We start from the raw sequence: 16,296 nt of genomic DNA on the forward strand, positions 1-16,296 counted from the left end.
TTCTCAAATCGCCAACTTTTTTCTCCCCACCAGACTCCTTCGCCATGGCGCCCCGCGTCTCCTCCTCAGTGATAGTGGAAAGTCGTTCCTCTCGTCAGTGCTCGAAGCAGTGCTTCATGCTATGGCACGGTGCACAAAAGTACATCCACTTACTAGCCACAGACCAATGGCCTCACAGAACGCTTTCATCCACCCTTTCCGACAAGCTATCCACATACATTCACCCCCGTCACAACAACTGGACCCTACTCCTCTGTCACCTTTGCCTACAACACTGCCGTTCAACGAACCACCAACTATTCTCCGTTTTTTTTTTTGTTTATGGCCGCCCCTACTTTCTCGCTCGAAGCATCTTTCTTCTCAGCTACAACACCTTCTGACGCACCTTACCCCGAATAATTCGTTTCTCGCATCACTCACTGCCGTGAGCTTGCCCGCCTCCAAACTTAAGCCACTCAAGCTACCAGAAAAGGCCCTTAATATTCGACCCCCCTCTGAGTGACCTCGCTTCCGTGGCTTTTGTGTGGAAAATTGATTAGCCGATTTATTACGACGAAATGCATCGAAATGCCTTTAATGCCTCAACTTTGTCGACAGAAGGTTGTCAGCAGAGGTGTCACGCTTTTGAGAGCGAGAGTTAAAAATAAATTAATAAACCTTGTCGCCACCGGAATCGAACCTCCATTCCTTAGATCCCCAGCCGGGCGCTTTACTAATAGCGCCACGCTAGGATTTTTTTCCAACATTCGAACACATTTTTTATTCGCTCAGTGCTGAGGTAAGTAGTGTCAATCCATTGCGCCACCGATGGTTTTTTTTTCCTTGCCACCGTTTTAGTGAAGTTAGTTATTCTAGTTATGTTGTGTTGTATGTTCCAAATGGAGTTTTCGCCTACAGGCTGATTACTCTGTAAATAATGTATATAACTCTACGCTGAATTTAAAAGCATGTAATAAATGCCATGCTGAAAAAAAATGCGCCACGCTCGGATCGTACAGCGCTCTTCATAATTCTCCTTGTCTACCGTGAGGATGAACGCGGGATTCAGCGAGTGACAGATGCTACTGCGACTTTCCTTTCCTGTAAACGAATTATAGAACGCCGGTGAACTTTGATGCTTTTCATTAAATGCTGGTTGTGTTCGACAAGAGAGCGATCGACGTACTGTCACGACAGGTCATGACGTCACCGGGTGATTCATGCATATGCAAAGCTGATCCTGCCGGGCGTCCAATCCAGGCGTCCGTATGGCGCCTTTTATTTGTCGCTTTTTCGGACGCAGCACCACAAAGCTAATAGGAGCAGACCAAGATGTCTAGGATTGCTTTGTACAGCAGGTATGAGCGACATTTGAAATTGATTTACAGGATTTAAAAGGCGCAGTATCTGTCACAACTCTCCGCTGGCACGTGAACGACGCCATAAAGGAACGGGGGAAGGTGGGAGTGAAAGAAGAGAGGGAGATAGAGGTGTCTTAGTGGAGGGCTACGATCCACCGCGCTCTAATGGATTTCGCCTTATCGCACTTTACTGGTCCAAAGTGCCCTCTAGAATTGCTTTGGTCCTCACACGGTTCTAAAGCAAGCATCACGTGTGAACTATCTAAACGGCCCTGCATAGCCTGTTCGCGACCGTCGTCTCTAACCGCTCACCATCTGTAACCTGCGACCACAATGATCGCTTTCGTCCGGGAGGGGGAAGATTGTAAGCACTTTGCGTGCACGTCATCTTCATCTGTACATATTCATCATCATCGTTGGTCATCTCGTCGGAGAGAAGACGAAGTGTGAATGAAACGCTGCTGGTTTGTAGCTGCTGCTTCAGCCGGGCTGGCAATAGAAAAGAGATCCTGCCGGTGTTTCCTGCTGCTCAGAATGTAATAAATATATGTGGTATATATTTTAAAATTATGCACATTTACAAAAAAAAATGACGAAAAAATAAAAAAAAGCCGCAGTTGGCTCTATGGAAGCTTCATGCTTCGCTGGTAGACGATGAAGACATTGCACAGCGCGTGAGGACAGCTTTGGATTCTTGGTTCGCCTTGAGTCTGCAGTCATTTGCAGCTTGGGAGTTCTTTAAGCAACAAGTTTGGAACATAGCTATAGAGATTGGTTGATTCAGGTCTTCAAATTCGTAAAGGAAAACGGCTGCTGCTGAGCCTTCGTAATGAATGTGAGGCTCCTGGCTTATACACTGAGGAAATTCCTTTTGTAAATTACCACCTTAAAGAGATCGATGCAGAGCGCTTTCGAGCGGGTGGTGTGCGGTCTCGTAGCAATCATGCTTTGTTGTCTGAGGAGCCAACTGGACAAGCATTGTTAATGAGCGTCGCCATGCAGTTGCCAAACGAGTATCTGAATTCTATTGTAATGGTGGTGGTAGTTTGTGGAGTTTAACGTCCCAAAGCAACTCATGCTATCAGAGATGCTGTAATGAAGGAATCCGGAAATTTCGACCACCTGGGGTTCTTTAACGTGCACTGACATCGTGCAGCACACGGGCGCCTTGCTTTTCGCCCTCATCGCAAAGTGGCCGTCGAGGCCGGAATGCCATCCCGCGTCCTTGGGAACAGTAGTCGAGTGCCGTGGCCACTGCGCCACCCGGCGGGGGTTGTTGTAGTGGTGCCTTGCTCACTAATTTTGATGCAGTAGTAACCGAGTTTGCAAGTCGCTACACCTGTCTTTCTTCTGCCACTATCGGTAATGATGTTGATGTTCAAGAAGAGTGTCTTGTTTTTATGATTAAGCCGCTTCATGAGGATGAATGAAGGCGGTAAGTCCTCCATTAACCTTAACTAAAATGGAAGACGCAGTTTACCGTTTGCTGCTTTCCAAAGCTCAGGGTCCTGATTGTCTATCCGGTGAATTTTAGAAAACAAAATCTGCTCTCGGCCCTGCCCTACTCCAAATTTTCGAGACTACCCTACTGAAAAACTAAAAGTTCTACGTGGCAATAACCTCATAAATCTCATCGAATCATAGACTCTCATACGGTCCACATCGTTATCATAAAATATCGTACATAATTTATGATAATGTACAAGAAGCTATGAGACCTTATGCAATTATTTGCGACTTGTATGTGATTTCCTATGAGAATTGAGTGAGATAGTGTGGGGAAATGTGGTTATTGTCTCATACAATTTTTTCAGTAGGGCAGTAATCACCCAAACTTTAAAGATGCTATTTTTAATACAAGGATAGGCCACAGTACACATAAACGGGATCACACCTGCTGGCGAAGTCGGGTGATTCGTGCTTGTGTAGGATCAAAGTTGACAACAGGCTTGTTTTTGATCCTTCTAGCCCTGCCCGCGTAGCGTAATGTGCTGAGGGTCTCCTCCAGGTTGCTGTCTGCCGGGCTGATGCAGGCAATCATCACAGTGTGGCTGTTGCCCCCCAAGGAATCTAGAGAAATAAAAATGAACGCGGAAGAGGAAACTCAGTGCTAGGAAGTGACGGATCTGTAACGTAGTTACAATAAACCACGTATAATGCTACCTCTAAACGATAGGTTGCCTAGGCCACGAACATACAAGGGACATCCAGAACAACGTTTTTAAATTACGTTTTAGTAAATATTGGCCCCCCAAGTCTTTCTGGCTATATTGGCAATAGTTCAGTGGCAAAAATATAGCTGTCGCTCTGAAAGCTAAACCTAGACATATCCCATAAAAAGCGTCCTTGGAAAACAAAGGACAGACCGCCGCCGTCTAGAACTGAATTTCAGCGCACCATGACCTCGCTTATTCGTTTCTGAATTGTTTATTGACGCATGCAATTTGCTCGCAAAATTGGCTGGCAGTATAGTTTCACCGATATTACCTTTCTTGTCTTCTAGCTTTAGAAATCTGCGAATTTGGCAAAGCTCGCCTTAATGTGACTAGAATTTGGAATTCTTTCGACGCAGACCAATACTTACTCAGCGTCCTTTTAATCACTGTAGAGCCTCCCCACTTTGTAGTCGCCTTAATTTAGTTAAACCCTCGTGGCAATTAAATGCTTCTTATCAGAAATGGTTCCCATTTTTGAGCCAGCTAGGATTTACTTATACCTCCAAACTTAAAATATGCAAAATGAAGGGGCATAAACAATAAAATATGTTTTATCAGCCATAGTCTTAAACTGACAGCACCTTGTCAGAGGGTCAAAAAACTTTCTGCATATTTCGAACAGTCCCTAATACATCGAGGGAAACATACGTGGTGATCCCATAAAAATGTTATTTGTCCCGTATCAGCCGAAATTTACTGTTGTTTACTGTTGTTGTTAATTTACTTTGTACTCAGAGACTCAGACGGCACTAGCAAAATGTCTTATCACTGTGTTCTCACCATGGCACGGGTGATGCTGCACAGTTTTCCTCCTGAGTGTAGTGTCACACACATTAGAGCATAGTTGATGTGTATACCATGTTTAAGCAACAGCGCAAAAAGACAGAGACGAGTGGAAGGAGGTACACAACGACGGCTGAGGTGCACGAAGCAGTTGTGTACATCCTTCCACTCGTCTCTTTCCTTTTGCACTGTTACTTAAACATGGATGATCACCAACTAGCCCAAACCTCCGTTCTTCTACAGCTGATGTGTAACCGCTCCCACATTGGTCGCATGCTCAGACTCGCATGATTTTACCATTGCTGTTCGACGTCTGAAAACTTCTAACACCGGCTTCAACCCTTTCAGAATATAGTGTATCATCTTTCTCCGTATACTCAGTCACTGGCAAAACCGTTCCCTGTTACCCTGGTACTTTCGTAATATGCACCTTCTAAAAATGCAATTCCACAAACGCCAAGAGTAGATCGGTGAGCTTTCACCACGGCGCAGCTTTTAGACACACACACAGACAGGCAGCTGTCAGTTGTAAAAAGAGCACATGGTGGGCGCATGGTAAATCCCGCCTAATCTGGAGCAGAACAGTGCAGTTTGGATTGGCGAGTCTCTCATGGACAACACTACCAAGCTGACGTCTCGCACAAGTCAACTGCTATGCCTTGCAACTGCAACGCGCACTAATTTAGTATAGGTACTGCCACTTCACTCACGGCGAAGTGTGAACAATTATAGACCAGTAGTATAGTAAATTATTGATTGCGGAGCTAAGAGAAAATAGGTTAGTGTCCCGTAACTAATCATCCGAGTTGCATCATCCACAATCCCGCTATAGTAAACTGGAGTAAAGAAAAGTGAAACTGGGCTCTTATTTTTTATTGCATAAGCGACTCTACATCTTTTCACTTATACTAAAGCCGTTTGTATTTAGACATGATTATAGTAAAAGGGCACCAAAACATAAATACCTCGGGAGATAGGACACCAGGCCTCCAGGGGAGCCCCAAATAACAAAATTTTATTCACCAATATCACGTCAATGTCGTAGGATAAACTTCTGTCTTCCATATTTCCCATTTATGTGTAGCCCTGTCTGTACGGTGAATATGTTGCTCTCGTCATTCTTACTCTGATTTAGCAATATGCACACATAAAAATCACTAACAAATCAAATACGCTAAGATTATGGTGCGGTACAATATAGTCGTAAGCAGCAGAGGTGCAGAGTGAATGTTTCTTAATATCATATGTGTGTGAATTAACGCCGTTCGAGGAAAATAAAAAGGTTGGGCATTACTATTAGGACACCCTTACTAAACACTGACTAACAATACCTCAATCTCACAACACGTAATTCTCGAAATACTTTTGAAATTTTTAGATCAAAAGTCATTCTAAATTACAAAAACAAAGCTCTATGAGAAAACCTGACACCGAAAATATTAAATTCTGGGCAGTTCAATAAGGTTGCAGCGCAGCTGTTTGCTGCAGAATCGAGAGCTTCTCAATACCTGGGCCAAACTACAGCTATAACAAGAAGCAAGGACACAGCGAAAGGAAATAACATCTGTAGTCGCTAGTATAAGTCAAGATTATGTGAAATGAAAGACCTGAACTGGGATAAAAGCATCTGTTCGCAGTCAGTGCACTTTACTTAACGATGTTTAAGTGGACTGAGAAAAACGTGAAAAATAAAATTTTTTGTGAACCTCGTTAAGGCACCCACGTTTGTCCTGCAGAGTTTTGTAGATAGAGCCATGACAGACAAAGGAAGTCGAAAATGTAGTCGTTAAATGCAATCCGCATTAATAACTCGAAGTATTGGTCAAAGCTGCGCTCTCTAAAACATGAGATGGTGGTGAAGAAAGCAATTATTGTGCGCTGTGCACAGTAAAGTACACAGTATGTGCCACATTCCAATGCGCAACCGTGCAACCCAGGCATGATCCCAGCCAAAAAATGCTTGTACGTACCCTGAAGCAGCCTCGTCAGTTTAGAGTCTCGGCATGGTACGTGGGGGTCGCCATCGCATAGAGCGCTGATGACATTGCCATGTGACGAGAGGCCTCTGTTGATTTTGATTCCTGTGAACAAATTAGGAGTACACACTCATCCATCTTTTGACACTGATAATGAAATGTCAGCTAAGGGACAACCAAACAGCTAAACCCTAGAACACGATATGATTTGATATCAAGCGCTGTATCTTTGAAAATGAAATACTAAATTACAACCGTGTGCTGTGATCGCAATGGATAATTTGCTATTACGCGTAATTCGCTTATCACAAAAGCCATGTAGGACACTGGTTAAGACGTCCTGAGTCACTTGCGTGAGCAATGAAGCAAAGTATTGAACCTCGTAGAGAAATATTCAACCCTACATGTAGTGTATGAAATCTGGCTTTCAAACCAAATTATCGAAACGTCGACTATAAAAGCTGCATGGAGAACATGGCGGACTACAAGCTGCACAAAAGCTGTACATTCTCGTCCAAAAAATTCGAAATCACTGGATATGTTACGGAGCGTAACAGTAGCGCACCCTCATTTGAACTATTCTGCAGCAGTTTGACAACTGTGCCTTTTTACCTTCCAGCTGCTCGCCCTTTCCTAGCATTAGAGCCATCCATCAACAACTAGCAGCTTAAACAATGAAAAATTGGCAACAAACCTTCCTTGAGCCTTTCGCCAACTGCCTTAGTTTTTCCAGCTTGTTCAGATCCAGCGAGATACACTATATGGAACTTGGCTAGCCTTGCGGAGCCACCATCTCCTTTGTCCCACTGCTCTACAATCATGGTGAAGATTTCGGGAGACCGAGATGACCGCAAGTTTATGTTGGTCGAACCTGTGCTTCTAGATGCAGAGGCATTCTCGAGGAGCTGGATTGTCTCTTCGGGAGTGGTCACACTTACTTCCGTCAGGTTGGTCCCCTGTTCATACAAGTTGAAACAAAAGCACAGACGGTGTATCAGCAAGCGTTCGCGCTCAACGTGAAAGCTGAAAATGTGATCAAAAGAAAGAGCGAACATTTCTAGTACCACCTTTTTTTCATCTGAGAATGAGCATGCAAGGAACATTGCACTGTTCAAAAATACCAAGGATAGAGATTTCTCCATAAGTTCAAGGCGCGAAACCAAACACGGGCACAAGAAAGGCAACGGGAAGGAGCGCTTCTTCCCGTTGCATTTCTTGTGTCCATGTGCGTTTTTGCGCCTTGAACATGAACTCTCACCAACTAGCCCGACAAAACGTTATTTCAAGGTAGATATTTGTTCACAGCCCTTTTATAAGTTTAGAAGAAGGAAGAGAATACATTTATTGTGAGGCTGAAATAATTTGTGAAAGGAAAGTGGGGATGGCTATGGCGCTGGGTGTCAGACCCCATTCCAAGACGCCATTGGCCGCTGCCACTGCTCGAGCTCTCTGGATCGAGGCCCGCTCCTCCAGGTCCGAGCTGGACAGGACCGCCTTCCAACCCTCCCTATTTGAATGTTATAACTGCTATATTTGTGTTTTGGTGGCAAGCCTAGACCATGTGGGATAGGTCAGCATACTGCCCGCAGAATTTGCACCTACCCGTGAATGCCGGATCCACGTACGTACTTTAGTATGGCGACAGTTATAAAACACCCGGTTTGAAGTCGTCTAAGGTGGTATTCCTTATATCTGTCGAGACCCTTGGCGGTTCACGGGAGCTCCCCCCTGCAGAGGCGGAAATGAGTTTCCGTCTTCGCATAACTTATGAGCGGGATTGTTATAGTTGCTGCGGTGGAACCGGATTATTTTAGCGGAACCACGGGTAGGAAAGCTCGGGAATCGAGTGAGCGGTCTCGTTCCCCTCCACCATCTGGCGACCGTACACCCACATTATCTGTTTGTTTTGTTTTTTACAAGTAGCTGAATCTGAATTGCTCGTATGTGCCAATAATATTCTGCAGGTGAGTGGCGCTATCATACCCCGCACGTAATTTCGGCAAACCTGTTGCGAGTCCGACATTATATATGCTGCGTCGGAGTGGGTGGAGGCCAGTGCAATCGCCACTTCCTCCAACATCAGCGCGTCACTAGTTTTTACCGAGAACACGTTCACCTGTCTTTCTTCGTGCACAACAGTGATGGTGCAGATGCCGTCCTCGCGGGGGACCCGCTGCATCCGCGTAATATATGTGCCTCTCTTACTGCCATAGTTATTTAGCATAAATGTTGCTCTGCAGGCTTGAAGCTTCCCCTTATTATGCTCCCGATTCATGTTTTTAGAGAGCGGCTTAACCGTCCAAATATTTTCCACATATCCCAGATGTCCACTCTGTTTTCGATGATGGGGAGATGATGGGGAGAAGCCCGAGAATTAGGTCTCAGAGGTTTTGCCCGCCGATGCTGCTCACGGACAGCTTAGAAATGTGCTTTGTTCTGCGGGCCTCAATCTACTCCGAATACTATTATGGATCCCGATTTGGAGCAGGCACTCCGCATAGGCTCTGGCCGTGAGTCCTAGCGCCTTTTTAACCGCCGCCCGAATCACCGCGTCAAGGGTTCCACGGTCGCTCTTCCTCAGCTTGAGATAGGGCGCCACGTACTCCCCACGAGTGACGCCGTACGCCGAAACCAGGCAAACGGTTTCTTGTTCAAGACGCACACCGTTCTTGCCGGAGATCCTGCCAATCATCCTACTAATTTCTCCGAAGGTGGACTTTAATTTTTCAGGGTCTTGTAAGTGTTACCCAGGTTATCAATTTGCAATCCCAATACCCGAAGTATGTCCATTTCTGGTATCGGATTGCCGTTAACGTAAATGTCTATGTTTTGTCCTAGATCTTTAGGTTTTGCAATGTGCAAGAGTTCTGATTTATTCGGAGCGCACTCCTCTCGGAAGGCTCCCACCATCTGCCCTAAGTTACCCATGGAACGACCAGATGGTAATGTCGTACGCGTAGATGGCGTGGCGTACGCCATTCACTGGCGTTGAGCCTCTCTGGGAGCGCTATGAGGGCAACGTTAAAGAGCAGCGGAAAAGAAAAGCTCCTTGAGGCGTTCCCCGTGTTCCCATATCGATTGGCCCGAATTTTTATTGCCTCAGCAATACTACGCCAGGTTTCAGCCCGTAGCGTAAACCTGGCCGGTAGCCACGTTTGACCTTTACAGCGACCGTAGATGGGGCCCCTCTTCAAGCCGTCGGGTAAACCCAGTCGGTAGCCCCGCCGCGCCGCGGAAGCAGAAGAAGAAGAAAGAAGAAGGAAGAAGAATAAGAACAGAAAGAGAAGCTACGTAGGCTTTGCTTACGCAACCTACGGGATTGAACTAAAGCTAAACATCAGAAATGTTTTTATTGCCCAATCTGATATAAGATTTCTGATTTTCTCAGTTTTTATGTAGCTAAAATATTTCTCGCCGCAATTGTTGCCGTTTGAAATTTTCACTTTTACAATAATTAACGTTTTCAAAGACCATCATCAGGTCCAGGGTCAAAATCGCCCTGTCTCTGAACTCCCTAAAAGGGGATCAATAACTTTCCTATTGATTTGGTGCAGTACATCCTGCGCTGATAAATGTATCCGGAAGCCGAACATGGAGGGCGGCAGCAGCCCATGCTGTTCCAAATAGTCGGACAGCCTTTGCCTTACTGCCACCTCCATGAGCTTACCGGTGCAGGACGTGAGAGTGATTGGTCTTAAATTTTCTTTTTTATCTTTATGCCCGGCTTTGAGATGAACATTACTATAGATGTTTTCCAGTCATTTGGTAACATTCCCTGGTCCCAGCAATCATTACTGGCCGTAAAATCTTCCAGGGTTAGGTCGTTGGGTTTGGCCAGAAGGCAGACCGTTATCAGGTCGTCTTCCGGTGTCGTTCCTCGCCTCATAGTCATTATTGCGGTTTTTATTTCTACAACGGGGAATTCTACATCCTAATTATGGTGTTTTTTCTCTAGTGTATGTTCTAAATTCCTCATCTTCTTCTACGGTCGTACATGAATATGTTTATTTTAGTTTGCCGGCGAGCTGTCATCCGTGCCTTTGAAGTCATTGAGTACCCTCCTCAAGTTACTGCCTTGTTTGCCTTTGGATTTATTAGGTTCAATGAAGCACCTCCCTACCCTACTGAAATAACTGTATGGGGCAATAACCTCACATTTCCTTACACAATCTCATTCAGTTCACATAAGAAATCACATATAAGTCGCATATAATTGCATCAGGTCTCATAGCTTCTTCTACATTATCATAAATTATGTAGGATATTTTATGATAATTATGTGAACCGTATGAGAGTCGATGCGATTACATGAGATTTTATGAGGTTATTGCCACGTAGAATTTTTGGTTTTTCAGTAAGGTACTGAAAACATGTGAGGCAATATCCTAACATTTTCTCACACGATCTTACTTAATTCGCATAAGCAATCACATACAAGTCGCATATAATTGCTTAACATCTCATAGTCTCTTGTATATTATTATAAATTATGCGAAATATTTCATGATAATGATGTCCACCGTATGAGAGTCTATGCGATTAGGCGAGATTGTGTGAAATTATTGCCTCTTAGAACTTTTGGTTTTTCAGTAGGGCTGAGAAGGCTCCATGTACTTTTCCTGCTGAGGGTGCCTCAGATGGAATCGCATCTGGATATCCAGATGGTTTTTGCTTGAGATCACGCTTATGTTTGTGCCTGTTTGGTTAGCTGGGAAATTCGAATTTTAAGCTTACAGTTCTGTATTAAGGTTTAAGAGCGCAGCACAATGCAAAAGCACTACATCATTGCTAATGCGGGTACCCCAAAATAGGAGCAGCCTATTATAATCACGTAACTATGTAATCATAGCCGACGTACTTCGAGCTGCACGCTCCTAATCATGCTGTTAGCCCAAAACAATTTAATGCACTAGTGAAGTCTTACCCTTATCGTGCCAGCGTGATCCTCCCGTATCGTCAATGGTTCTCGGAATGAACTTTTGGAGAATAAATAAAAAATATTTTCCTTGCATATCTGCGAGAAATTAGAAATGACATTAAATCCATGACAAGCCAGTTGTACAACTACAAACCTGATGCCTCCTACATTTAGGTTCAGTTTGTATCTCAAAGGCGTGAAAGAAAATTTAGTTGCACTCGAATATTCGCCTGCTTATTCAAGGAATTTGCAGTAAAATAAAGAAAAAACCCTTGATGTAGGTATTACATACAGGGTTACTTCAAGAGAAATAGGCATATACACTCAAAGCAGAGCATAGACAAGTAAAAGCTTGAAGGTTCAAGACTTCAAGCAAATGATTCATCAGCCAGAAGTTGATGACCGTTCTTGGTTTGCCCACAAAGTATACTACGATCGCACTCGAATCGAAACAGAGCTGGATCTTTTTGCCACTCAGATTGCTAAAATAAAGTAAACGCCGCTTATTCCGCCTATGTGGTGGTTGTGTAAAAGGTTAAAATCAATAATTCCTTCAGAAGCAGCATTCATGTCTTTTGACGACAAGCGCAATGGCGCAATCTCGTTGTGCGATGCTTAGGAAATGGTCGAATTGTGCAACACATTAGGGAACAAAGCTTCTCTATTTATAGGGGAGCTCGTCCAAGAAGCACCACTTGGAAATGAAGTCTTCATCGCAACAAATATATCGGTGGCGTTTCACTCATGACCTGATTATCGACAGTCATATATACATACAGCAGAATAGCTCACACAGCTTGGCTCTTTAAACTTTATTGGCCATATTTAGCACATTTTCGCGAATTACACGTCTCGTATTTGCTGTCTTGCATACAATGCACTCACCTCGAGGAAAGTAGCTCGCACAAGGAATATTTCCTCTGTGCTTGTCGTGATATGCTTGAAAATATTGTCAACAATCCTGGCGATAATGCCCGCATCGTCACAGCCGGTGTCATTGGACGACGAGCGCGTTCCCATAGTGAACGTTCTTCCAGAGCCCGTTTGGCCATAGGCGAGAACGGTGCCGTTGTAGCCTTGAACATAAAAGATACATTCTTGGTTTCAAACATAATCGCTGACGTGAACTCATTGAAAATGTAACATTGGATCTAGCAAGTATAAGCGGACGGGGGCCTCATAGAAAATTAGCAAAACGCACAAACTACACCTTCAACTAGGAGATGCAAAGGGGGCGCCTCATTTCCTGACAAATTTGGGTATGACGACAATAAGGACACGAAGTTAAAAAATCTATAACGTGAATCTGCTCAAAATCAAAGGCCGAGACAGCCACTGCCTTAGCTTAGGCGTGCATGCGACGTGTGATGGATGTGCACGGTCTGGATGCGATGTAGAGGGCTTGGAACCAATGGCAGCAGTAAGGCTTTCTCTTTTCTTTGACAGCACTCCTGATGCAAAAATGATTACAGAATGCGCACTCTTCAAAGAAAGCCCCAAAAAGAATAGAAAATCACTTTTGCCTAGGCCCTCTTGGTTTTCAATGCCATACGTCTTCTCTCGTGCACACACCTCGATCACTGCGATTTCAGCTTACAGACGCCTAAGAGAAATGTGCAACACGTACTAAACTGTTCAGTTTTGGTGCACAATATGATGCATATTGTTGCTACTTGAGAAGTGCATTACAGTGCCAGTGTTTTTGCTGTCTCTAGTTTGAACTCTTGCTGCATGATGCACTTACGGTAGTTCACCAACTATAGGCAAATGAAACAGTTATGTGGGCAGAGGAAAAAAGGTATTCAATCCTTTATGACTTTTTTGTGCCTGCTGTAATTTCATTTATGGCATGAGAGAAATCGAACATTTTTGATGGAAACGCTTAACCACACGCACTCTTCAAATTTGCTGGGCTGGCTCAATACCTCGCTACGTGTGGCTTTCAAACCAGCCCCAGGACAAGCTTTGCACGCCTTCTCGGTAGCCGGTTTCTTCTCATGCTAAGTTGCCAGACTTTCGAGCTACGCTTCGGATGTCGCCGCCTTCATACGTTTTGACAAGCTTGGACTAAATACGTTAATTAGGCCTCCATTCTAAGCAAAGCCTAAATCACCCGTTACATACTTCGCTAAACCTAACCATACGTACAAAATACGGGAATTAAAATTTAATTCAATGAACGCTAGATCATATATTTATATCCATTTATGCTCTGAGCCAAGCTAAATCACCACTAAATGCTTTAGCTGCGGCGCAGAACGTCCCCTGAATGAACGAATCTGGCTCCAAGATCACACCAGGGGCCCTCCTTTCGGCATGGATTGAGAGAAAATGTAACTACATAATTTATAGGCTTAGCTTGACATTCGATGACACTAGAGAAGCAGATAAATGACGCTGTTCAGCAGATAATATGCGGTAGCGATATAGTGCCATGGCAAGTTCTACACCGTAAAATGCACCAGAGTTATTTATAGTTAGTTATAATCCTGGCATGCAGGACATTTACTCTTCCGTTCGCCTGCCAAGTCCTGCTGAGGTACAGAATTTGACTCGTTTGGGATGTTTCAGCTATCCAAGAGCCCATTTCATCTCTCCCATCCATAGATGGGTTTATTGACATGGAAGGCAGAGAGGCTGGCCGGAATGAATAAAATCCGGCCTGCTACTCTGCCCTGAGGAAGGGGAGAAGAGAGAGGATCACGATGGGTGACGATGTGGGAGAAGGCCTATGAAAAAATTATACAGGCACCATAGTTCGCTTTACAAGCTCGAATCGAGTCTGGTGGCGCACGAAAAACGGCAGACAGCCCGCACTGCCTGGACACCCTTCCCCTTGTCCTTCCAAGCGCACAGCAGCAGCTCCTCCGACAGAGGCCTCTTATCCAAACGCTTCGAAGAAACGGAGAGAACAGTTCTTTCACGCGCATACATCAAAATATGTTCTGGGTCTGTACCGTTCTTTTAAGACAAAAACATTTCAAGGATCACGTCGAAAATCTCGCGCACGCGAGATTGGTTCGCCAGATGTGTCCGGCAGACGTCGCAATTGGCTCTAACCTCGACATAATTTCTCCGGCCAGGACGCCGAAATACGTTTTGACGTCGACATAATTTCCCTATTCGGCTACTTAAGACTAGTTCCTATAAAAGCCCAGTATGGTCCATGTAAATCCTTTCAGTCTCGCGTGTCAAGCAGAGGAGTCCTAAGATGCCGATGTCACCGACCACGACACCAAAGGAAAGAGAGAAACGAAATTATAACGAGTACACAAAGACAATATACAGGTAGAAGAGAAGAGGTAGAAGAAAAGAAGGTGCAAACGCTCTCGCCATTAAGCTCTTAAGTGAAATTAAATGCAATCCTGTAATTTTTTTGTAACTGTGTTTTTGTTGTATCTGCATGTCCATTGAATTTACTGGATAAGGAGCCTCACTGTCTGACGATCGTCTTGACTCTCTTAACCTCTCAAAACTATAATACATGTACAGGTGCTGTTAAATTTCGTATCCATTGAAATTCAGCGATTGTGCAGTCATTTCAAGCCACAAAATTTTGGTTACTGAGAAAGTGTTTGCTACGGCTGCAAATACATTACAATGTTTAAATAAGGTAGAAAATGTTTTATTCTGCATCTGGAGATAATGTAAACCAGAGTAATGTGCACGCATGGAATCATTTCTGTTTGCTGTGCGTGTTTCGGAGCTACTCACAAGAAGACATTATTGAAAAATTACCACCGATTTTAATAAAGCAACTTCTTCACGCATTACTGTTGTTAAGCGCCTTTGTCAGCCGTTTCTTTACTCGTGGATTAGGAGCGCGCTGGCACACATTGGCCATCTTACGCCTTGTGTTGTTGCGCTGCTTCATCATGCTCTACACAGCACCAGAAGAACAGATAAGTGGTGCAGGAACACTGCGGTCTATCATTGCTTTTCGGAGCAAGACTGCAATGACCAGCGTTTTGTTCATTACCCTTAAATATCGTTTAGCGTGCAAAAGTTCATTTTCAATTCATCGTGCTAGGCAACAAAATAATTCAGCCTAATTTAGCTATACTACGTTACTACCTTAATAACGTCTTCTAGAAAATCAACCACCTATACGTCACTACCATACCTAGCCACCAAGGCAAGGGAAACCAGGAATACTGGTTTAACAAGATTTGTAGGCGCTTGAAAAATGGCGCTAATCTCTCATTTCAGAAAGGTAGCGAGTTCGTCAGAACCCGACATTATGACAAACGTAGTAACAATTTTGGCACTATAACAATGCGCCAACACCGTTGTTCTCTTTAACGGCCATGCAAGAAAGGTAAATAACAATGCTGCTACATTTTCGTGTCTCCAGAACCAAGTTTACCCGTGGGATAGAAATGAAAACTTTTAATCGTTATTTTTGTGGGCAGGCTCTATACGCTCACCTTCAAATATCCTGGGCAGCAGGCTGGAGACGCATGCCTCGTAGACCTCAGCCTGGCTCGATTCTTCACCGAAAACGTAGTCAAATTTGAACATTTTTTCACCACGTGAAACCATAGTCTGTTCATTCGGCACTGTCCGTGTGCAAACTTGGCACCCTTCCAGTACTTCATTGGACACTAGTGGGCGGCAGCGCAGCGCCACTTTCACGGGGATAGTTTTCTCCATTCCGGTTTTGATTGAGCAAGAGGTCTGCAGAGAAAAATCATAATCAAAGGGTAAAACTTTCTCCGAAAGCAGCTAACGAGGAAATGAAAGAGAAACTTTGGAGGTACAGCAGTAGCTTGAAACATTACTACAAAGAGGTGTGCTGCGCATCTGGCATTGCAATGAGTTGCCGCAATTCACTGCAAATTCAAAAATGAGCCGACGCATTGATTAAAGAGCCTCACAAATCCGGTACGTTTAAATTCATCAAGCTTCTCCAGCGCTTAAAAGCAGATGAATGCGGAAAAAACAACAGATAATTGCTTAAAGAATACATCTATGCTCGATTTAAATAAACAGGAACAGAGAGGGGTTGAAAGCAGCAACCAGCTGAGGAATCTGCCCGTGCACAACTATGGCGTCCCTTTCAT

At 44.2% G+C, this 16,296-nt stretch overlaps 1 protein-coding gene across 1 annotated transcript in view; it reads right to left on the reverse strand.

Annotated features, from left to right (window-relative positions):
• Nucleotides 1–15,886, reverse strand: part of LOC146183985 (chromosome-associated kinesin KIF4-like) — a 28,719-nt gene extending 12,833 nt beyond the window's left edge. Inside the window, exons 1-6 of the mRNA XM_084608458.1 lie at nucleotides 15,661–15,886; nucleotides 12,119–12,309; nucleotides 8,321–8,488; nucleotides 7,010–7,271; nucleotides 6,310–6,420; nucleotides 3,235–3,410 (exon numbers count right to left, since the gene is read on the reverse strand). Coding sequence (XP_084464584.1) covers nucleotides 3,235–3,410; nucleotides 6,310–6,420; nucleotides 7,010–7,271; nucleotides 8,321–8,488; nucleotides 12,119–12,309; nucleotides 15,661–15,886 — 1,134 coding nt within the window. The remainder of the gene's footprint in view (nucleotides 1–3,234; nucleotides 3,411–6,309; nucleotides 6,421–7,009; nucleotides 7,272–8,320; nucleotides 8,489–12,118; nucleotides 12,310–15,660) is intronic.
• Between the last annotated feature and the right edge of the window lie 410 nt (nucleotides 15,887–16,296).

The sequence above is a fragment of the Amblyomma maculatum genome, chromosome 7 (genome assembly GCF_055883805.1).
Source record: "Amblyomma maculatum isolate TAMU_Amacu chromosome 7, ASM5588380v1, whole genome shotgun sequence".
NCBI classification, from domain to species: domain Eukaryota; kingdom Metazoa; phylum Arthropoda; class Arachnida; order Ixodida; family Ixodidae; genus Amblyomma; species Amblyomma maculatum.